Source organism: Trachypithecus francoisi, unplaced genomic scaffold, assembly GCF_009764315.1.
Source record: "Trachypithecus francoisi isolate TF-2019V2 unplaced genomic scaffold, Tfra_2.0 Lachesis_group6, whole genome shotgun sequence".
Classification (NCBI taxonomy): Eukaryota; Metazoa; Chordata; class Mammalia; order Primates; family Cercopithecidae; genus Trachypithecus; species Trachypithecus francoisi.
The window spans coordinates 34,068,727-34,094,015 of NW_022681471.1; the positions used below are offsets into that span (position 1 = coordinate 34,068,727).

At 38.2% G+C, this 25,289-nt stretch overlaps 1 protein-coding gene across 1 annotated transcript in view; it reads right to left on the bottom strand.

Moving 5' to 3' along the window:
* Positions 1–25,289, bottom strand: part of DOCK11 (dedicator of cytokinesis 11) — a 195,686-nt gene that overhangs the window by 13,625 nt on the left and 156,772 nt on the right. Inside the window, 6 exon segments of the mRNA XM_033201715.1 lie at positions 1,521–1,643; positions 9,839–9,945; positions 18,337–18,394; positions 18,481–18,696; positions 21,211–21,324; positions 24,169–24,351. Of these exon segments, the coding sequence (XP_033057606.1) occupies positions 1,521–1,643; positions 9,839–9,945; positions 18,337–18,394; positions 18,481–18,696; positions 21,211–21,324; positions 24,169–24,351 (801 nt within the window).

Below are 25,289 nucleotides of genomic sequence, written 5' to 3' on the forward strand. Positions count from 1 at the left end.
AGCGATAGAAATTATGATATGGACTAAGAGACTTGAATATTTAAAAAATCATGTTTAGTGCTGGTAGCAATTGTTGTTCATGATACTACTATACTTTATTAACTATACTTTATCAATAGTTTATCTGGCAAGTCAAAATTTTAAAATTCTCATAATAGGGCTATTACTAGTGTATTATTACCCACCCCACTGTCATCTGCCAGCACCTTTAGTTTCTCCGCTGAATTACAAAGAATACAATCATGTCTATACCTCTTTCCTGGGTAACATGGAAATTTGACAGCTTTTTAAAGTGAAGGTTTAGTGAAAACAACACTGATTATTTTGTGCTCTGAAAGAGGGAAGGTTGCTAGATGAAAATATTTTCAGGCCCGTCACAGTGGCTCATGCCTGTAATCCCAGCACTTTGAGAGGCTAAGGCGGGAGGATCACTTGAGGTCAAGAGTTCGAGACAAGCCTGGCCAACATGGTGAAACCCCATCTCTACTAGTAATAACAAAGATAGCGGGGCATGGTGGTGCATGCCTGTAATCCCAGCTACTTGGAAGGCTGAGGCAGGAGAATTGCTTGAACTCAGGAGGTAGAGGTTGCAGTGAGCCAAGACTGTGCCACTGCACTCCAGCCTGGGCAACAGAGTGAGACTCCATCTCAAAAAAAAAAAAAATTTTTTTTTTCAGAACCACTGGTCTAATTTAAATCTCAATTTCTATTTTGGATCTTTTAGCTCAATTCATTTGGAAAATATAAATGAATATAAGGTAGGACTTCTTTTTTTTTTTTTTTTTTTTGAGACGGAGTCTCGCTCTGTCGCCCAGGCTGGAGTGCAGTGGCCAGATCTCAGCTCACTGCAAGCTCTGCCTCCTGGGTTCACGCCATTCTCCTGCCTCAGCCTCACGAGTTAGCTGGGACTACAGGCACCCACCACCTCGCCCGGCTAGTTTTTTGTATTTTTTAGTAGAGACGGGGTTTCACTGTGTTAGCCAGGATGGTCTCGATCTCCTGACCTCGTGATCCGCCCATCCCGGCCTCCCAAAGTGCTGGGATTACAGGCTTGAGCCACCACGCCCGGCCCATGGACTTCTTAAGTTTCACTTTATTTTCTTTTCATAAGCAGGACCAGAGGAAGTTTTACGTTGTTTTTAATTGACACATAATGATTGTACATATTTATGAGGTACAATTTATGGGGGGAATGTTATTTCCATACATGCCAACATTGTGTAATGATCAAAACAGGGTAATTAGTAAATTATCATCTCAAACATTTATCATTCCTTTGTGGTGAAAACATTAAAAAATCTTAGGATTTAATAGCCTTTTTAGGGATTGTCACTTTGAAATTGGATGTCAAAATGATAGACTATCTATATTCTATGATAAAATACAAAAGTCATAATCTAATGAACCTTATATTCTTCAGAGGACACTGAGTAGAATAATAGTAACAGAACTATATTACTGTTTCCCTAAAACCAAAATAAAATACATAAGTCAATGATAAAAATGTTCAAATTGCCTACCTCAAACTCACGACGTTTCTCATAAATTGGAATGATCAACTTGGAAATCTCAGAAATTATTTCATAACGTTCTGCCTTCCATAAGCCATCTACACATTGTTCTAGCAACTCCAGCAAGACTTCCTGCATTAAGAGAAAAATCCAATTAGGAATTAAAAATAGTTTTAGAGTTTTGGACAAATAAATTTTGAAGCATTTCAAGTTGATAGAAAACAAACATGGTACTAAATTCAATGAGATGCACAAAAGGAACATATTTGTGTGACAATAATTTTATAAATCAAATATGTAAAATATTTAAAGTTAAAAACATTCATAAAAATATAAAATTGATGTTAACAATAGTAAACTATGATTATTTTGTTTATTCACATAATGAAGATGTTAACTACAGTTGCAAATGTTAACACATAGAGAAAGAATATTTTTGAAAAGGGAATATATTGTTTATTCCAATTGAGGATGTCTGAATGTCTAACATCCATTATTTTTTATATTAAAACAGTATTTACCTATATCAGTCTTAAGAAAATTGACAACATTTTCAAATATTGTGTTGGTGATTTAGGTGTTTATTAAAATGATTCGATGTTTTACATTTTTTTTTAGTTTTTATTTTGTGGGTTGGTATTAAAATGATTCAGTTTTGATAAAGAACACTTTCCAACTGATGGTTCTAAAATTACTGAGAACGATAGGATAACAGCTCAAGATAGAGATCACCAGCCCTGCCAGAATAACAGTTGCTATAAAACTTTGTGAACCATCATCTCATGTTCTCAACCATGAAAACATGAAGCCAATTACTGATGCTACCCATAAGTCATAACAGCCTGTTTCTATCTAAAGAGATGCACTTCAGACCTATAGAACTGATCGCTAAAACAGCTCTTCCCGTATGTCCTTTAGAAAATCGAATTCATCATCTAGCTCTTATACTTGTGTTTCCTATCTTGCCAGTGGCAATACCCTATAGACCCTTAGGTAGCAAACTAAGCGCAGTTTTGACTTGATCATCTGTTATGGGCAGAATTGTGTCCCCCAAAAAGGTAAGTTGAAGTTGTAACCCCAGTACCTCAGAATGTGACCTTATTTGAAAACAGAGTCATTGCAGATATGATCATTGAAGCAATACCGGCGTAGGGTGGGCCCCAACCCAGTATGACTGGCATCTTTATATGAAGACAGAGACACACAGGGCAAACACCACGCGACTACAGAGGCAGAGACTGGAGTGATGCAGCCACAAGTCAAGGGAAGTCAAGGAACAACTCTTACCACCAGAAGACAAGGAAGGTTTCTACCCAGAGTTTCAGAGGGAGCATGGCCCTGACAATTTGACTGCGTATTTCTAGACTCTAGAACTGTGAGACAATAAATTTCTCTTGTTCTAAGCCACCTGATTTGTGGTACTTTGATGTTACAGTCTTAATGCTACAGCCTGAATGTTTGTGTTTACTCGGAATTCATATGTTAAAATCCTAACCCCCAAGGTGATGGTGTATTAGGTGGAGACTTTGGGAGATGACTAAGTCATGAGGGCAGAGCTCTCATGAATGGGATTAGTACCCTAATAAAAAGAACCCCACATAGTTAGCTCACCCCCTTCCACCACATAAGGGCGCAGTGCGAAGATACCATGTATGAATTAGGAAGTGGATCCTCACCAGACACCAAGTCAGCTAACACCTTTATTTTCACGCACTCAGCTTCCAGTATAGTGAAAAATACATTTCTGTTGTTTATAACCTACCCAGTCTCTGGTATTTTGTTACAGAAGCCCAAATAGGCTAAGATATCTACGAAACTATTACACCCTCTTTCTTTACTCATTCTCTAATGAGTTCATTACCAAGTCCTGCCAGTTTTACTTCCTAAATATTTCTCAAATCTGACCCTTTCTCTCCATTTCTCTTCTTGCTAAGGTGCAAACTTTCCCTATTTTTTTTCTTAATTTATCTTCCTGCCTCCAGTCTTGGCCCTTTCAAATACATCTTCCACACATCTGCCATAGGGTTCTGATTAAAATGCAAACCTGAGCGTGTCACTCTCCTTTCTTAAAATCTGGCAATGGCTCCGCATCACTCACAGAACAACGGGCACACTCCTTCATGTGGCACCCAAAGCTTGCAATGATGTGGCTGATATGTCCATAATCTCATCATTCATCATACCAAACTTTGTACTTTATGTTATAACAACAGTGAACTAAGTAGTTTCCCTGAATCACAATAGTGTGTCTTAGCTTTATGTCTTTGTTCAGGCTGTGCCTTCCTCTCTTTAATCCCTTCTACTTGGTTAATCTCTTTAAAACACTTCAGGTATCACCTTTTCCAGGATCCTTCTCCTTATCAATACAGGGTAGGCAAGACACTACACATCTTTTTTTCTATTTCACTAAGTTTTTGGTAAGGATTTATCACTATATTTGTACATTATTTACATATTATCTACATATCTGACTTTTCCAATAGGCTATGGTTCTTTGAGAATAGGGATAATATTTTACTTATATTGGCTTTTCCAGTAATTATTTTAGTGTCACTGGATAGTATATGTGAAATAAATGTTGCTACTTGAATAAAATATCTATATATTAATGTCTGCTAGCCAAATTAAAATTTCCAGCAATTTTGGGACAAACATTGGGGGAATTAAAAATAAGGTACACACTTAGTATGAATTATCCCAGGAATGTAAAGTTGGGTTACAATTAGAAAAAAATGTAATATACAACCACATAAACTGAATAAAAGAGAAAAATCATATCTCTTTCAATAGATGCAGGAAAAAAGCATTTACAACACTTAACATCCATTCATGATATTTAAAAAGAACTCAAGAAACAAAGAACAGAAGAGATCTTCCTCAATCTGATAAAAGGCATTTACTAAAAATCTAAAGGCTAGACATGTTTCTCCTAAGATTGAGAACAAGTTAGAATGTCTGCTCCCTCCACTTATATCCAACATTCTGCTGAAGGTTCTAGCCAGTACAGTAAGGCAAGAGAAAGAGAAAAGGCATACAGGATTAGAAAAAGTCAAATTGTTCTGTGCATATGGCATAATTGTGTATGTAGAAATCCTAAAAAACATACAAACTATGGAAACTAATAAGCAGACTTAGTAAGGTTGCAGGACATAAGAGCAACATACAAAATCAATTATATTTCTATATACTAGCAACAACATATTAAAAAATGAAAATGCAAAAGCAAACAATATTATTTACAATAGCATCAAAACATCACATATCTACCAATAAATCTAACCCAAGACTTCTACCCTAACAACTACAAAATATTATTGGCAGTTAAAGATAACCCAAATAAATGTTCATTGATTGAGAAATTCAATATTGTTAAACTCTCCATTTTCAGGCTATTTTGAGGAAATAGCAAAGATGATTCTAAAGATTATATGGAAATTCAAAGGATGTAGAATAGCCAAACAACTTTGAAAAAGAATAAAGCTGGAGGGCTAACACTACCTGATTTCAAGACTTAAGTTATAGTAATCAAGTGTGATACTGGCATCAAGATGGGCAATAGAAGAGAACCGAGAATCCAGAAATAGCCCACACAAATATGAAGAACCGAACTTTTGACCAAGGTGCCAAAGTATATTCAATGTGACAAAAGGAACGTCTTGTTTTTCCCCAAATGGTATGTACCACCCACCTAACTGTCCAGAAAAAAAAAAAAAAAAAAAAGCTTTGACCTCTATCTCATTCCATGCTCACAAATGAACTTTAATATATTACAGACCTAAACAAAACTCGGAAGCAAAGTTTCTAGGAGAAAACACAGGACAACACTATCAGGATCTTGAGGTAGGCAAAGATTTTTGGACCAGATACAAAAAGAACAAATTACTATAAAATAATAAACTGGATTTCATCAATTACAACCAAAACCAAAATTTTCTGCTCAACCACAGACTCAATTAAGAAAGTGAATGGACAAGTCAGAAGCTGGTAAATAAATATACAACACACACATCTTGACAAAGGATTTATATCCAGGAAAGAACTCCCACAAAACAACAATAAAAAGTAGGCAATGTGATTTCTAAAATGGATAAAAGACAAACATTTCACAAAAGAAAATATAAAAGAGGCCAAGGAACACCTGAAAAAGTGGTAGACATCATTGGTTATTAGGGAAATACAAATAAAAGCCACAATGAGATGTTGATTCAGATCTAATATTAATAGAATGGCTAACATTTAAAAAGATTAGCACTATCAGATGCTAGGGAGGACGTGGGGCAACTAGAACTCTCATCTACTACTGGCAAACGGTATAAAATGGTCCAACCACTTTGAGAAGCTCTTTGGAAAGTTCTTAAAAGTTAAATATATATCTTCCCTAGGATTCAGCAATGCCACTCCTAGATATTTACCCAAGAGAAAAAAAGCATATGTCAACAATAAGTCACAGACAGGAATGTTTAAAGTAGACTTATTCATAACAACCTAAAACTGGAAACAATTCAAAATCCCATTAACTGAATGGATTTAAAATTTGTATATAAAGAAAATGGAAAAGAACAAACTTTTGATATACCCAACAATATGGATGAATCTCAAAAATATTAGGTTAAACAAGAGAAGTCAGATTTAAAAAAAAGGTACATATTGAATGATTCCATTTATATGCCATAAAAACTAATTCATGGTGATAGAAATCAGATGGTGGAGGTGGGGAGCCTGACTGGAAATGGGCACAAGGGAACCTTTCTCGAAGGAATGGGCATGTTCTATTTTTTTGTTTCTGATTACATAGTTACATGGGTGTATACAACTGTCAAAATTCATCAGATTGTTTAAGATTTTATTATGTATTAATTATATCATTTTTATTTTTATTTTTGAAACACAGTCTCATTCTGTTGCCCAGGCTGCAGTGCAGTGGCACAATCTTGGCTCACTGTAACCTCTGCCCCTGGGGTTCAAGAGAGTCTTGTGCCTCAGCTTCCCGAATAGCTAGGATTACAGGCCTGTGCCATCACGCTCAGCTAATTTTTATATTTTTAGTGGAGACGGGGTTTTACCACGTGGGACAGGCTGGTCTTGAACTCCTGGCCTCAAGTGATCTGCCTGCCTTGGCCTCCCAAAGTGTTGGAATTACAGGTGTGAGCCACCATGCCCAGCCCAATTATATATTAATTATATGTTTAAAATCTATTGCAGGGGCACATGTCATCAGGACCTCCTGAGGCGGTGTCATGGGGAAAAAAAAAGACTGTTGCAAATCAAGTCAGAAATACATTTTTGGAAACAAGTTACACTGCATTATTACTGGTTTAACTCACATATGTAAATACAAGCACTAAATGGACAACAGTTTGTATTTTTCATTTCAATGTAACTTCTAAATCAGTGTTAGTTTTTTTTTTAATTGGCTAGGGTACAAGGAAGAAGCCTTATTATGCAAACTGAAACATAAAGTGGCACTTGATAGAACATGATTCTACCTGTATATATCAAATAAAAGTGTGTATAAATTACTTGTAGAACCCAAAAGATTTCCAACAAATACGTTTATACATAAAACTAATTATGGTTTTTGATTATTAAGAAAAGTTACTGCTCTCCTTAAGAGTATAAAAAAGGGTCAAGCTCAAAGGCGTTTCTGTGAATACACTGAAGCTACTGTTTAGAAGGCAAGGCTGTAAGTTCAATTGTACTGAACCAGTTAAGCCCCAAGAAATCCTCTGAATCTTTCTGCTGTCAGCCTGTAAAACCTGCAGGTCTCTGGGAAATCATCTAACTAAGATCCAGAAACATGAATTAACTTGTCCAAGGCTACACAGTCAAAAATTGAGCTGGAATAAAAATTCAAATATCTTGTGTCTCTGTTATGGTCAATTAATTCGGCAAACATATTTTAAGTTATCTATCCTTGTAGGTTCTGAGGTAAAAGGACACCAACTTGCCTTTAAGAAATCTCACTGCCAAGTAGGTCAATGATAAAACCTGACATTACTCTCACACTTCATGACTTTTTAAGTTTTCACATGTATTGTGAAGTGACCACAATAGTATTATTGTCCTTATTTTACTGATAGGGAGAGAGACTACATATAAGTAGTAGGTAAAGCTTCTAGGTGGATCATTAAATAAACCAGAGGTAAGTTGAGATTTGTGTATTTTAAAAAATCAATTCATAAAGTATTTATGAAGTATGTCACTGTAATTTTAATCTCATTGTTTAATACAAGATTTTTAAGAAATGTAATTTTATGGGACTATAACTGCAATCTCTGCTTTTCTGTGTTTCTTTGTTTTCTGTGTTCACACTCTTTGTGAACTTTCCCCCACGGTTCAGTCCTTGATTCTCTGGTCTTCACTCACTGTATTATGTCTAACATTCAGTCTGCTTGATTCTCATAAGATATGACTTCCAGATGTGTATTTCTAACCCTAAACTCTCTCCTTATATTCAGTTCCATATTTCTTTTTTTTTCTTTTTTGAGACACTGTCTCACTTTGTTGCCCAGGCTGGAGTACAGTAGAACAATCTTGGCTCACTGCAACCTCCACCTCCCGAATTCAAGTGATTCTCCTGCCTCAGCCTCCCCAGCAGCTGGGAGTATAGGCAGGTGCCACCACGCCTGGCTAATTTTTGTATTTTTAGTAGAGCTATGTTGGCCAAGTTGGTCTCGAACTCCCGACCTCAGGTGATCCACCTGCCTCGGCCTCCCAAAGTACTGGGATTACAGTCATGAGCCACTGAGCCCGGACTCAGTTCCACATTTCTAATGGTTTGATGGTTATTTCCATATTGATAAGCTTTCACTTCAAAATCAACTCACCTATAAAATGAAATTCATCATTTTTCCTGCAAAACCATCCATCTATCATTTCTCCTTAACCTCCAAACCTGAAATCTTAGAGCTACCTTTGACCCTTCCCCTCCCACAGCCAGCAAATCATCATCTTTTCCTCACACTGTTTCCTGAATCTTTCACTACCCTGGTTTAAGCCTTAACTACTCATATCTGGATAATTAGGGCAGCCTTCTCTCTAGCCCCTGCCTCTAGCTCCTATCCCTGTATCTTCAATACATCTCCCACATCATCACCAAATTAGCCTTCCCTCTTCCTTGCTTTCATGTAGTCATTATCCTGCTCAAAAATCTTTGAGGCCAGTGTGGTAGCTCACGCCTGTAATCCCAACACTTTGGGAGGCCAAGGCATGCGGATCATGAGGCCAATAGATCGAGACCATCCTGGCTAACATGGTGAAACCCCCATCTCTACTAAAAATACAAAAATTAGCTGGGTATGGTGGCGCACGCCTGTGGTTCCTGATACTTGGGAGGCTGAGGTAGAGAATCACTTGAACCCGAGAGGCAGAGGTTGCAGTGACCTGAGACTGCTCCACTGCATTCCAGCCTGGCGACATAGCAAGACCCCAGAAAAAAAAAAAAAAAAAAAGACTGATACCAATTCAATATTCTACTGAATAAAGCCCAAACATTGAAAGTTTCTCAAAATCTGGCCTCACTAATACTCTTCTCTATGGGAACCTACTGCTATAGCCAAAAGGATCCACTCACTGTGCCTCAAACATGTCTTACACTTCCCTACTTCTTAGTCATGGTGCCTGCTCTTCTCCTGTCTCTTAGAATGCCTTCAGGCTGTCCTCATTCTTCCAGTCCCTCTCTGATCATACCTCCTCTAGTCTACCTGAGCTCTAAGGCATCTTTCACCTTTGACTTTGCATGGCACATACTGTCTATATTATTCAAATATTATTCAAAAGTCTTTTTTCATTTTTTCCATTTCATGTACATGTATTATCTCAGGTGGACCTTGGAGGTCAGGGACTAGTCATATCTAATTATTTAAAGCTCCTAGGTCACCAAGTCCAGGGCCTTGCTCTTAAGTTAATGTTCAATAAATCTTTGGTGGTTGACTGACAGCCAAGCTGTTTTCTATCCATGTGTCATTTAGAGCAGAAATTTTCCATTTAAAATACTTTTGGACATACTCCGTCTTAGCTGAAGAAAAAAACAATGTTAACTCTATTTTTTATGGAAAAATTTCCAACATGTGTTGACTCTTATCTAGTTACTGGGATGGTGACTTGAGGATGGCAAATGCTACATTTCTAAAACTAGACAATGGGACCAGTTCAAGAGACAGGGTCTTCTAAACAGGAACATCTTTGGCCTGGACACTTTTAATACTTAAAGTTCACTAACCCTTAGTTATCTTCAAAATTAGGTTAGCTGTAATAATTGTTTAATATACATGAATTTTACGAAGTGAAATTTATATAACTGGCAACGCAGGCCCTGGAATCCTTACTTCACTATAATGGACATCCATCATCCCAGCATCTTCTTTCATTGCTCCTTCTTCATCTATATTGGGAGTAATTTTCTTGAAGGCTGAACATCCATTAGGAAATAATTCTGTGTGAATAAAAAAAACAGTGGAGTAAATTTATGAGAAAGCATTTAGTAAATAACAGTGAGCCTTACAGAGATGGGCTATTTAAAATAAAAACATATTTTTGTAAGAATCAAAGTCTTAAGTACAATTTTCACTTGCAAAAATTTTAAAATTTGTTTCCATCTACTGCATATTTTATTAGCTTCTCCCCTACAAAGTAAGCTTAAGTTACTTATGAGTAAGTTTTATTCTTTGACTATGTATCATCTTCAAGGCTAGTATAGATGTTCACCTAGTGCAATCTAAACATTTATTTAAACTTTGATCCTATATACATTTGTGTTCTATCATCTAAACAAGAGGGCAGGCACTTTTCAGGTAACCACTAAGTGATCTTTGGTAACCATGTCTAGTGCCTAATTTCACTGAGATGTGGGAGAGGAAGTGAGATGTTGGAGAAGGTCTGGCCTAGGACTTTTAAGAGTCAGGAAATAAAACAGATGGCAGGGATTAAGCATCCTACAGAAAACAGGATGGGGCACTGAAAGAACCATTACTTTGGCGGTTACATAGACTCAGCTCTATCACTAACTGTGTGATTTTGTGCTAATGCTTATCTCCCTGGGGCTATAAAAAGTTTTATCATCTGTAAAACAGGAATAATAACTATGCTATAAATGAAATGTAAAGTGTTTAGAATGGAGCCTAGTACATAAGTACTCAATGAATTATTATTAGCAAATAAGCCTACCAGTAAATAAACTAGCCTTCTCAAGGTAGAATAAAATAATTGCTGCCCCTGGACTCCTGGGAAGTAGGAAATGAACTCAAGCTGAGAACACCTGCTGTAGGCTTCTGAACCAAATTGTTACTGTCAAGCAAGAGTCTAGGTGTAAAGGCCTCATGGTTCCCCTATAGATTCTAGACAGGGGAACATGTGTAAACATTCCTACTGTCTCTGCCTTTACCTTTATCTAAGTGGTCTGTAATTTTAGAGTTCAAGGAAAATTCTGCCTCTTTATAACATAACCATTGAAAAAGTTTCAATGAAAAAGTTTCCTTCCAATAGGAGCTGGTCACACACACACACACACACACACACACACACACAAATGGCTGTCGCAATCTACTGTTCTACAATCTAACAGTGATACTTACAAATAATAACCTTTACTTACAACTAAGTACTGGTAATCTTCCTGTTAGAGGTTGGGGAAGGAAGAAGGAAAGTTTAAAAAAATCAGATCTCATGTTGAAGAGATTTCTCAGAATTCTGGTGGAAAAGAGGTTATATATCAGGGCTTGGATTTTTCCAACTCTTCTTGTCTAAATGAAACCTAATCACTAGACGTATATCTTCTGGGTAAGATGCTTGACAGAACATGGGTAAGAACCACACATAGAAGTAGGAACCACACTTCTTTGAGAGAAAGATGAAAGTCCGCTAGGGGAAGATAGGGTTATTTTGAAACACTTTTTTTTTTTTTGAGACAGAGTGTTACCCCGTCGCCTAGGCTGCAGTGCAGTAGCCTGATCATAGCTCACTGCAGCCTTGACTTCCCGGACTCAAGCCATCCTTCCGCCTCAGCCTCCCCAGTAGCTGAGACTACTGGTGCAAGTCACCACCGTCGGCGAATTTTTATATATTTTGTAGAGACCAGGTCTCGTCATGTTACCCAGGATGGTCTCTAACTCCTGAGCTCAAGTGATCCAACCAATCTCGGACTCCCAAAGTGCTGAGATTACAGGCGTGAGCCACTATGCCTGGCTTTGAAATACTTTTTCAAGAAGGGAGAAACACATGGGAGTAGTCAGTGAGTTTTAATTAAGGAAGAAGGAGACCCAGGAATGAAAGTGATATTTACTTTGACCCACCAAGCTGTAGGACCATTTTTGTTCAAATAAAGTAGTTAATAAAAGGCATCGGGCTGGGCGCAGTGGCTCACGCCTGTAATTCCAGCACTTTGGGAGGCCGAGATGGGCAGATCACAAGGTCAGGAGATCGAGACCATCCTTGCTAACAGGGTGAAACCCCATCTCTACTAAAAAAAAAAAAAAACAAAAATTAGCTGGGCGTGCTGGCAGGTGCCTGTAGTCCCAGCTACTCAGGAGACTGAGGCAGGAGAATGGCATGAACCCGGGAGGCAGAGCTTGCAGTGAGCCGAGATCACCACTACACTCCAGCCTTGGTGACACAGCAAGACTCCATCTCAAAATAATAATAATATAATAATAAATAAAAGGCATTCAAGATAAAACATAGCCTGCTTCATTTCTGAAGATAAGCATGACTCAAATGGTCTGTTACAGACCTCTAGAGAGTGCTATTCAAAGTACTGGACCGGCCGGGCGCGGTGGCTCAAGCCTGTAATCCCAGCACTTTGGGAGGCCGAGACGGGCGGATCACGAGGTCAGGAGATCGAGACCATCCTGGCTAAAACGGTGAAACCCCGTCTCTACTAAAAATACAAAAACTAGCCGGGCGAGGTGGCCGGCGCCTGTAGTCCCAGCTACTCGGAGGCTGAGGCAGGAGAATGGCGTAAACCGGGAGGCGGAGCTTGCAGTGAGCTGAGATCTGGCCACTGCACTCCAGTCCGGGCGACAGAGCGAGACTCCGCCTCAGAAAAAAAAAAAAAAAAAAAAAAAAAACAAAGTACTGGACCATAAAAAGATAAGGAACTTTCACCAGAATGTAAATCAATTCCTCATTTCCTTCTTCAACAAAGTCTATGAAAAGGAACAAGTCAGTTGAACAAACAGAATGTTTAGTGACATGGTTCATTTACATTCATGACGATACTCCTTATCTTGTTGTAAACATGTGATAACAGTTCTCAGACTAGCAGCTGGTTTGTGGGATACTCTTTGTGCAGTAGTGCATTAGGAGAACTTCTTGAAATGTAGAAAAAACCATTCCACTTAATCACCACTATCAAGTCAAGAGCTCAGCTGTAAAGAAGAGGGCCCAAGACTTGAGTGAAGAGACAAAGAACATAGCCTTTATTGAAGAAGATAGTCAAACCCTGAAGGCCTCAGGCAGCTAGGTCCATAACTGGGGAAAAAAAATCCCGTCTGTTCAAAAGAGATTATTACTTTAAGTCATTTCCAACATAGGGCTTTTCTAGAATGCTGGGATTTAAGGGAGGATGAAGAAAGGCACACACTCCTATGCCAGGGATGAGATGAGGCTAAAAGCATCTTGCTAGAGAGTCTTCTGGTGTATCTTAAGTAGAAGTAGGGAAAATTATGTTTTATCTCAGGAACAAAGACATAAACACCCAATTTTGAAAGTTGTGTCTGGGTTACCTAGTGCAAAGACTACTATCGTGAATTTTCAGCTTCAGAGTCCAATATTCTTGTTAAATGTGTTATCTTAATGCATCTGCCTAATAATGTTATCTCTACCCAGAGATGACTATATTCCTCCCCCTTTTTGCTAAAGTTATCAACATCCATCAATATCCAATTACATCAGGACCCTTTGCTTGTTAGATTCTTTAAAATGCTTGGAGAAAATCCTGATTCCTCTTAGTTCTAGAAAGATTTTCAGATGAAACAAGTTGTTGAGTCTAGAATTGGCCAGTGTACATATCCCAACAGAAGGAGGGATCTGTTCGAGGGATCTCATGTAGACCTATGCAGCCCTGTAGAGGGTGGTCCTGGAGAGTCTGGTATCAGTTTCTCTGGTATTTGACCAGGACTCTTGACCTTGCCGTTTATAGCTGTAACTTCTGTATTCCTGACTGCTGTCCTAGGGAAAACAAGATCGAAACTGTTCAAATAGACACCACAATCCTGAATACATGATATCCTGTGAAAAAAAGTGGGAAGGGGTGTGGAAGATGGGATAGCAGTGCAACCCTTGATAAAAAAGGATGGCTAGTCAGAAGAAGGATAAGAGCTAAGAGTCCTGAGGGAGGATAAGAAGGGAAAAAGCTATGACTAGGAAAGAATGAGGGAATAAAAAGCTTCATGAAACTCAAGCTATCAGATCCTGGATACAAAGACTTGGGAAAGAGAACAACATTACCCTATAAGGAATGAAAAAAAAAAAAAAAACAGACTCTATGGGAAAGGAAATTCCTTTTCCTGAGTTGATGGGTGAATCCTTGCAAGCCTGAAGCTTTGCTGAACCTAGGATACTGTTTGGTGGTGAAAGAATGCAGAGACTTGACTCTTGTCTTCCTGGGGGAAAACAGTTGTATCCTCTCTAGGGAAAAGAAAAAAGGGAGAATGTGATCTAGAAATTTTGAGGTTCTCAAACAAAATAAAATAAGCAAATTCTGACATTTTTATTTTATATTTTTTGGGAGGGAGGAGAATAGCTGACACGCAGTATTACCACTTTGAGGTGCCTTCAATAAAGGGAAGAGAATAGTGATCCTTAAGTCTCTCTGGTAGAACAAGCAAGAGCTCAGGCTGCCGGAAAGAAGTTTGAGGGTAGGGTGAGAGCGGGGGCAGGGAGAACTGCATACCACCTTTCCGTTTTCCTGTCAGTTCAGTGCCTGACCCAGTGAAGAAAAGGACCTGGAAATGGTCCCTTGTGGGTGCTGTGTAACCTTCGAGGGGCAACGGCCCCTAAGCCCTTCCCTGCTTAGGCAATGATCCAATAGGACAAAGTATTTTTTCCCTTAAAAATGCTACACAGTAGAACATCTGCTTCCAATGTGTCAACTGATGAGTAGTATTTTATTCCATCTTGATTTAAAAATGTTTTATAATGTACTTCAAGAGAAACTGGTCAGAAATTAGAGAAAACAAAACATTTTTGGCAATGGATATGTAACAGATTTAAAATATACTCTGATGCTCCTTCCCTCTTGGCCTCATTATCAAAGGGCACTTAATGATAGAAAACAAAGAGTTCTAAAGGTGCCAAATTATCTTTGTCAAATACGTTGATCTTAAGTGTAAATTCAATGATTGTTTTTCAGTTCTGCACTCAAACGTATTTTCATTGACTCTGTCAATTGCCAGGTCTTATCTAGACTTCAAACAGCTCACTAATGCTTTCTCAGAATGGATGGGAGGTTAACAGATTACAGGTTTTTAAAAAAAATAGTTTTGGGGGAACGGGTGATTTTTTGTTACATGGATAAGTCCTTTAGCAGTAATTTCTGAGATTTTGGTGTACCTGTCACTCGAGCAGTATACACTGTACCCAATGCGTAGTCTTTTACTCCTCCCTGGCCCCCACCCCCAGTCCCCAAAGTCAATTATATCATTCTTATGCCTTTGCATCCTCATAGCTTAGCTCCCACTTATAAGCAAGAACATACGATATTTGGTTTCTTTTTTTTTTTTTTTTTTTTTTGAGACAGAGTCTTGCTCTGCCACCCAGGCTGGAGTGCAGTGGCCGGATCTCAGCTCACTGCAAGCTCCGCCTCCCGGGTTTACGCCATTCTCCTGCCTCAGCCTCCCGAGTAGCTGGGACTACAGGCGCCCGCCTCGTCGCCCGGCTAGTTTTTTGTATTTTTAAGTAGAGACAGGGTTTCACCGTATTAGCCAGGATGGTCTCGATCTCCTGACCTCGTGATCCGCCCGTCTCGGCCTCCCAAAGTGCTGGGATTACAGGCTTGAGCCACCGCGCCCGGCCACGATATTTGGTTTCTATTCCTGAGTTAGTTCAATTAGAATAATAGTCAGTTTGCATTTTTAACTTGTGTTTTAAATCAGTAGTCGACCTTGGTATAGCTAGTATAGTTGAATCAGCTAATTAAGAAAAAAAAGGTGTTTTGGATCACTGAAGCTAAGTGGGGAAAACCCTCAGGACTTTTACTACTACCACTATTTTAGAATAAGATTTTCTAATTTAGGCAAATAGTGTTCCAGGTTTAAAAACAGATGGCATCAGCAAACCACCATGGCACATGTTTACCTATGTAACAAACCGGCACATCCTGCACAAGTATCCCAGAACTTAAAATAAAATTTAATTAAAAGAAATTAAAAAATAGATGACACCTATAAATAAACATGTAAATTCTCTTAAACATTTTTTGTTTAACATTCAAAACAACATTTTCTCCTCATTAGCGAAGAGTGCTTTGATTTCTATGAAGGATAAATTCTAAAAAACCTTGAGGGTATTATGAAATACATAAATGGCTAGTTAAAAATATTATTCCCACTTCCTGAAATGTATCAGTTTGGTGTTTATGCTAGTTGCCTCATGATAATATCCAGAAAAACCATAGCAAGAAATTCTATTTCTAAAGCTTAAGGACTGATAATACAGATAAATAATTCTTGATTTTTCCTTAGCTTTAATGTCTTTGCACTTGTGAAAAAAACAAAAACATTCCAGGGAAATAGTTTTAATATAATTAACTATTTTCAAAATCTAAAAAGTATAGTTTTAGACTTAGTGGACATAAAAATCTTCAGATTTCTACTATTATTATTATTATTATTATTATTTAGATGGAGTTTTGCTCTTGTCGCCCAGGCTGGAGTGTAGTGGCGAGATCTTGGCTCACTGCAACTTCTGCCTCTCGGGTTCAAGCACTCCTGCCTCAGCCTTCCAAGTAGTTGGGATCACAGGTGTGTGCCACAATGTCCGGCTAATTTTTGTTATTTTTAGTAGAGACAGGGTTTCACCATGTTGTCCAGGGTGGCCTCAAACTCCTGAGCTCAGGTGATCCACCTGCCCCGGCCTCTCAAAGTGCTGGGATTACAGGCGTGAGCCACCATGCCTGGCCAGATTTCCACTTATTAAAAAGATGAGATAATATTAACCTATTTCTCTGAAGACATACTTGAAATCACAGTACTCCATTTAAGATTCTCATATCTGTTAGTTTATTTGAAATTTCAGGTGTGTAATTTCAGTATTTACTTATACTGTGATTTCATATGCATACCAGTGATTTTTTTAAAAAACCCTAAAATGGGACCTCATTTTGGTAATTAATCTCTTTTTTTGTTTAAAACTCACATATGTATACTAAAAGGAGAAAACTAAAGTATATCAAACACATAGTTTGTTCAAAAGAATTCCAGAGTCAGACAGAAAGTGTTAATTTAAAATATAAGTAAAACAAATCTACATTTTAATTATATTTGAGAAGAATATTTTTTAAATTTTATTTATTTTTATTTATTTATTTATTATTTTTTGAGACAGGGTCTTGTCCTGTCACCCAGGTTGGAGTACAGTGTCCTGGGCTCAAGCTATGATCCCACCTCACCCTCCTTTGTAGCTGGAACCACAGGCATGTGACACCATGCCCAGCTAATTTTTGTATTTTTTGCAGAGATAGGGTTTCACCATTCCTGCCCAGGCTGGTCTCAAACTCCTGGGCTCAAGTGATCCACCTACCCATGCCTCTCAAAGTGTTGACATTACAGGTATGAGTCACCACACCCGGCCAAGAATCCTTTCAGAAAAAGATTCTCCACATGGGTGTTATGTGAGGCAATCAAACACTGAGCCTCAGTGTGAAATGATAGATATATAGTTAACTATAGGAATTCCGGAATTAAAAAATAAAACAAAATATGGCTGTGTTCCTACAGCTGAAGCCAGAGTGATATGACTCCTTTAATAATTTGGTTTCATTTTGCCGTACTGTTACTCATTCCACTGCCTTAAAGGAAGTAGCTTGGACATTGAGATAGAGATTTCTTGGCTGCCATCTCCACTGCCAATCAATGTTTAAACCTAACTCAACTTGGTTACTATTTGAGCAGATGCAGTTTGTTCAACAATACTGTTGAGCGTAGTCAACAATACTGTTTATGGAAAGGGACACTTCCAAGTAGATTTCCTGAATTAGGAATCTTAAATTAGGAATCCAGGGCTGCTGGACCTGAAACCCTTCAAGAGTATGACTCCCTTTTCATACCCAGGTATCACTGCACTAAAGTGGCTGGAGAGACAGTCTATGGGTAGTCGGTGATGTTAAGACACATGAGGGGGAAACAAATAATCTGTGTTATCCTGACTTGAGCCTTGAGAAGAATTTAATTTGTGGCAGCCTTCCAGGGAGGGACAGTCTTGGAAAATAAACACTGGGCATCAGGCCTAGCCTGTACTATTTTTTTTTAATATATATTTTACATTTTATTTTAAAATAGGTACAGGATCTCACTCTGTTGCCCAGGCTGGTCTCAAACTCCTGGCCTCAAGCAATCCTCCAGCCTTGGCCTCCCAAAGCACCGGGATTACAGGCATGAGCCACTGCACCTGGCCACCCTGTACTATTTAACTTTTCTTGTAATCTCTAATGAAAGCAGAAGGGACAACAAACAATCCAGTCTTCTTTTGTAACAGCTTATTTTTAACACTGAATGAGGCCAAGGGTGAACATATTTTTCAGCGTTCAATTATATCACAGTTAAACTACAAAGATAAAAAGCTATTATGCTAAGTGAAAATCCCCCCATCTCTATAAACAGAAATATCTTACTTTTTCGATGAAGAAACTCTGCAACTAGAGCTGCTACATGGACATAACACATCGCAGCCTGAAAAAGGATGACAGAGAAAGAACTGTCAGAACATGCTCAAGGTATTTTGAAGGGCTGTTTAGAACAAAATTTTAAGTAGTCACCTCTGAAAAATCTCCATTTTTTACATGAATTTTGGCCATGCTATCAAGCCAGGTTTTCCTGAGCTCTGGGGTGCTTGCATAGGACTTGGCTAAGCTATACTGGAGATCAATTAGCATTTCAGGGTCTTTCTCATGCTCCTTCATTTGGGCAGTGGCCATAAGAACAGTGCGGATTCTCTTCGTCAAGTCTTTGACTTCTGTGGGAAAGGCAGTTGCCTAATTTCAAAACAAACAAAAAAGACATGTTTGACAACAATATCGATGTGCTCTAAGGCTTGTCATCCAATGCTGAGGACATAATATGATTTTTACTTCCTGTTACAGTTCTTAGTATATTGCATATAGTACACTGAAAGAATTTTAAATAAATTATTTTTAAAATATGTAACTAGCCCAGGCTTCAAAGGCTCTAACCTTGGTGGCAGTATATTCACAGGACATAAAAGCATTAGCTCTGGAGTCAGACTGCCTGGCTTTGAATCCCAGATCCTCCATGGTGAATTCCACAGCCATGGGAGTGATCTTTGTTTGCCGTTTTCTTGTAACAGTAACTAAAAACTGATAGCTTACTATGTGCCAAGCACTGGTCTGGGTTCTTTACAGGTTTTAATTTTTACAACAACCCTATGAGTGAAGTACTATTATAAAAAAGTGTTTAAATGCTTGACGAAAGTCTCAAAATTGGTAAATGTAGAGACAGGATTTTCACCTAGGCAGTCTGGCCCTAGAGCTGGTGCTCTTAGCCAGCCTTCCATTCTGATGAGCATACCTACTCCATCCACTAACTACCACATACACTAAGGTGAAAACCATACTGCAGAAATTTCTATTTACGCAAATGGGAGGTCATGAATCACAGAACACTCCAGAAAGTTTAGAGAGATCATTAAGTTTTCAAAGTTTGTTTTTGGCACCAAGAATACCAGAGTTTCCTCTTTACCCTAGCCACTGCTAAGGAAGTCCTACTGCATCCTCTTAACCCCCACAGGAGTAATCACAATTATCTATATGATTCAGAGATGATGACGAAGAGACAGGTACAGGGGTTAGGGCGCTTGTCAATATGAACACAATATGTGGGGGAAATGGTTTGAAAAACTCCCTTCTTGATCAGGAGCAGTGGCTCATGTCTGTAATCTCAGCACTTTGGGAGGCCAAGGCAAGTGGATCACCGGAGGTCAGGAGTTCGAGACCAGCCTGGCCAACATGGTGAAACCCCATTTCTATTAAAAATATAAAAAATTACCCAGGCGTGGTAGCAGGCGCCTGTAATCCCAGCTACTTGGGAGGCTGAGGCAGGAAAATCACTTGAACCCAGGAGGTGGAGGTTGCAGTGAGCCGAGATCGGGCCATTGCACCCTGGCCTGGGCAACAAGAGTGAAACTCCGTCTCTAAATAAATAAATAAATACAATAAACATAAAAAATAAAAACTTAATCCCTTTAAAAATAATAATTATATAAATAAAGTTCCTTTCTATAAATAGAGATCCCATTTACCAGGGGAAAGGCATATCTTTTTGTAATAGGTTTTGTTGGTAATGACTGCCATAACAGAATAACACTAAGTCATTTCATAAATGAGTTATGGAAAAGAAAAAGATTTCCTATCAAGGAGAGAGTATACAAGCCCCATTTACCCAGAAAAACTTACCAATCTACCTATATAACATAGTATTAAGGATGGTAACCACTGGTAAAAACAATTCCTTAGAGTATAAGCATAAGTGGTGTAACTTGTTTCTATGCTCACAAGATTAGCTGGAGCATATATTGATCCCCTGGGGAACTAGTAGAACTGGCTGGAAAGCAAACTTTCCCAGCCTTAGAGCGGTTGGCACTACACACTGTTATTTTTCAGTGCAAGCAACATTCCTGTGGGAATATTTTTTGGTACATAGATTCTACACATCTAAACATCAAATACGCTGTGACTATGAGCTTCTAATTTTTTTCAGATTTTGCACAATATTGTCAAACTGTGTTGGAAGATGACCTTTCCCAAGAATGGGGATGATTCATTCTTCTGGGAGGAAAAGTCCTACTGGGAAAGGATTCTTCTTCCCTTGTATACATGTATCACCGAAGATCAGAACCTGCACTCTATGCAACGAAGCAATAGATGAATTTTTACAGTGCTATGTAAGTTTTAAGCATATAGGAAAGAAAGCAGAACAGTGGTCAGAGTCTTGGGTTTGGCCTCGGCAAACTGGTGCTTAAGAGCAACAGCCTTGGTGTTAACAGATAATTTTCAAAACTCACAAAACCATCAAATAACGAATCCCTTCTGTGGCATTCCTCATCCATTGGCAATGAATCAGGCAACTGTTAGCTATTCTAAGTGAAATTTTGTGAAATTTCAAATTCGGTGCTTATTTAACCAATATTAAAAGTGGTGACAATTGTTAAGAAATAAAGGATCTATATATTTTCTGAGCAAGTTTGGAAATGAAGTCCAGAAAAAAAATTCAGATTCAACTTGCCATAACAAGTATGAATACACAGTATATTCATTCATCCATCCACTAAACTGATATTGAATATCTGCTATGTACCAGGCAGTGTTCTAGGTACTAGAGATACAGTGAGGTACAAGACAAAGCCCTTAACTCATAAAACTCACATTCCATACATTAGATACTATCAAAAGTTGTGAATCCAATGACAGTTTGAGTTTAAACTTCCTGATAGTAAGGGTGGTTATAATTTATTATTTGAAATGAGAACATACCTTCATAGGTCTGTCACTATTTGCAAAATTATTGATAATGAATAAAGACTCCTGAAATCTTGATCCTCCGCTTAGTGCTACATCAGCTATCAGTTGGCTTACAGCAATTATTATCTGTGAGAAGAAGTAAACATTATTTTCCAAACATCTTTTGAACAAATGCTGCCTATGCTCATCATTTTATAAGTACATAAGCATTCACATGAAATGCTTCTTTTCAAGATTCTACACTGTACCAGCATAATGTATTTTCTTCATATATGAGGGGTTTACATTCTTCTGCTGAAATCGTAACTTGAAAGGCCTCATTTCAAATTTTAAAGGATCTTTCTTGGTTAGATGTAACAATTTTTCAAAACTCACAGGACAGCCAGATCTAAAACTATTTTCATAACAGTGAACTGATACAATGGTAGTCAGGTCTCCATTTTAAATATGCTTTCTAGGTTGTAGCTGTGGCAAAGGTGAGAAAAAATCATGTTTTTCTTTGATGATTTCTCATTCTTTTTAATTAGTCTATTTGTTGGCTGGAATTCCAAGTCCAGTGCCTCAGCAACTTTCTTTGCTTTTGACCAGGGCTTACCTAGTTTAACAAAAGTTTATGCAATGGACTTTGATGGTACTTTTTATTTTTTGAGACAAGGTCTTATGCTATTGCCCAGGCTGGAATACAGTGGTATGATCTTGGCTCACTGCAGCCTCGACCTCCCAGGCTCAGGTGATCCTCCCACCTCAGCCTCCAAGTAGCTGGGACTACAGATGTGTGCCACCACACTTAACTAATTTTTTTGTATTTTTGTAGGGACAGGATTTTGCCATGTTGCCCAGGCTGGTCTCAAGCTCCTGGGCTCAAGTGGTCCACCCACTTATGCCACCCAAAGTGCTAGGATTATAGGCATGAACCACTGCCTTTGACGGGACTTTTAAATCTCTCAGTCTCTCTTGGGTGACTGCCAAAACAATTCATGCTAAGATGTTAATGGCTGGATGCTTTACCACTGGTCCTAGGAAGCAAGATACAGTAATAGCCATGGGTATGGGCTCTAGAGTTGAATGCCTTAGATACAAATCTTGACTTTATCAATAATTCACTGTGTGGCTTTGGGAAAGCTATTTAACCTTTCTGTGCCTCATGTTTCTCATTTGTAAAGTGGCTATGATAAAAATCCCTACTTTGTAGAGGATGAAAGAGATGATAACCATTAGAGTACCAGTTAATCCTTTATTGAGCATTTATTATGTGCCAGTGTTCTAAGTCTTCACATTTATTAATTTGTCTATATTTGAATAAAAGACTTAAAGAAAACTGATGCTTTGACTCAGAAGAATGAACAATGGGGAAATTTCAGGTATATTGACACACAAATTAGAACAATGCTCTGGGGGAAGGTGGGTTTCCAAGTGCCATCTCATATAAAAGCAAATAGTAAAGGAGCTAATGTGTAATGATGGCTGACTCTAACATGCAAAAGTAATTATATAGCAGACTTTTACAGGACGCATACACAGTATTCCTATTGGATTTTCACATTATTGATGACATTTTTCAACAAGCTGCTTATGGTTGTCTCCCCATTAATAATCTTGTCTCCAGTAAACAACTCCAATGGGACAGACCATGACAGTAAAGATATAAATAGGACCAAGGATTTCCCATATTATAATGAGGGCTACTGAGTCAAGCAGTCCCAATTGTGGTTTAGTTCAGAGCTATTTCATCCCATAAACGCAAAAGTATGGAGATGCTGAATAATAACTATCATGTAGGAAGTAGCTATCTTGTGCTACACATTGTGTCAGGCACTATAGGCACCATACATAACTTATTTTAATCCTCAGGGTAATGCTGCAAAGTGAAATACTCAGTCTCATTTTACAAATAAGGGAACAGGTTTAGCCAGATTGAGTGATTTGCTTAGGGTCACATGGCATGTAAGGATTTAAGCTATGATTTAAGTGCAGGTAGGCCTGATTCTGAAGTCCATGCTTTCCACTAAACTTTGAGACATCTCTCATTTTTAAAATAAGTGGGCATACTGGAGCATGAGAAACATAAACTGTCTTATCTGTTCTGTAAAATCTAACAAGCTTGTTATTTAATCATGTCATTTAATCCTCATAAAAATCCTATGAGCTAGGTAACAATATTTACCCTACTGCATTTGCAGAAACTGAGGCACTGAGAAGCTAAGGAAGTAACTTGTTCTAGGTCACATAGTATGTGGCAGTCCTCAAATTTGAACTAGAGACTGGGCACAGTGGCTCATGCTTATAATTGCAGCACTTTGGGAGGTTGAGGTGGGTGGATCACCTGAGGTCAGGAGTTTCAGACCAGCCCGGCCAACATGGTGAAACCCCATCTCTACTAAAACCACAAAAATTAGCTGGGCATAGTGGCACACGCCTGTAATCCTACTCGGGAGGCTGAGGCAGGAGAATCATTTGAACCTGGGAGGTGGAGGTTGCAGTGAGTTGAGATCACACCACTGCATTTCAGCCTGGGCGACAGAGTGAGACTCTGTCTCAAAAAAAAAAACAAAAACAAAAAACAAAAATCAAACAAAAAAAAAATCGAAATAGAGCCTATGCTCGTAATGTCTCTGCTCTAGAGCAGCTCTCTTCTGTAGAAATATGACACGTGCCACATACATAATTATCAATTACCTAGTAGCCACACTAAAAAGAGACTTATTTTAATATACTTAACCTAATACAGGTAACATATCATTTCAACACACAATCAATATAAAACAATTTAGATATTCTATTTTTTTCATACTTAGTCTTCAAAAGCCATAGCATATTTTACACTTTCAGAACACCTAAATTTAGACTAGCCACACATCAAGTGCTAGATGGCCACACTGTATTGGACTGGGTTGGGTGGCTCTGGATCTTGATCTAGAGGTTAAAGATTGAAGAGAAGAAAGATGAAGAGGCTCTTTTATTTTCACTGACCTGTAGATGTGTCCTCAAAAAGGTTTTCCTTTTGGTATACTCAAAGTTGTTTCTCATCAAAAGATACAAAAGTGCAGATGCTTCGTTCCTGGTTGAGCTAATCTTTGATGTGCAGCACTTTAAAACCTCATAGCAAAATGCAGCACACATGTTTACTCTTCCTTTGAAAAATGCTGAAGGAAACTGAAGAACAGGGAAAACAGAAATAAGTATTTAAAATCCAATCATAAAATCAATAGAGTATCAAAGGCCCTCTATATCCTCACCTAAACCTATGCTGGGTGCTTTGAGGATACAAAATCAACATAAGGCAGGCTCTACTCTCCAGAGAGTATTATTGTATATAATAATATAATATATATAAAAGTAATTGCGGTTTTTGCCACTATATAGTGGCAATTAGTTTTGCACCACCATAAGACAGTAAGCAGGTTCTCAATATGTTTTAAAAGAATGCCTGAAATGATGAATGATGGATCTCAAATGTGGGCTTAAAAATGGGAAGGTCAATCTTCATTACTTACTCTTTTGGTTTATATTTCAACAGTTCCTTTATTGTGAACATCAAAGTGCTGAGAAAATTATAGCTAAAATCTACTCAGCAAGTGAAGTTCATCTTTTAACAAAATGGGATACAGGAGATACACACATGTATCCTCTTCACATAAACACTGATAGTTAAGATACATTTTAGCATAGAAAAGGAGTATGAAAGTGACTAATTATCCGAAGAGACAAGTGGCCTGTTCCTTTAAGAATGTATTCGGTCTGCTTTGTGGAAGACACAATAGACTTGTTACAATTTCCTGTGCTTATAGGTCTAGGCGAGCAAATAATAAGCTGCTTCAGGGTACACAATAGATGTTTTACAGAGAGTGAAGCTAGAAGGCCATGTTTTAAAAATTATTTCTTAGGAACCTTGAATTTAGACCCACGTTATAGGAATCTACCCTTTATTTCACCTTAATACCAAGTGTAATTCCATGCAGATAATGAATGCTTAATAAATGTTTTCTGATTGGCAATTGGGAAATCTCACTAATAATTTCACCAGACTAACTCTGGATGAAGCAGATACTCTGGTATGAAAATAAACATTTAAGGGAGAGCATAGCTATAGT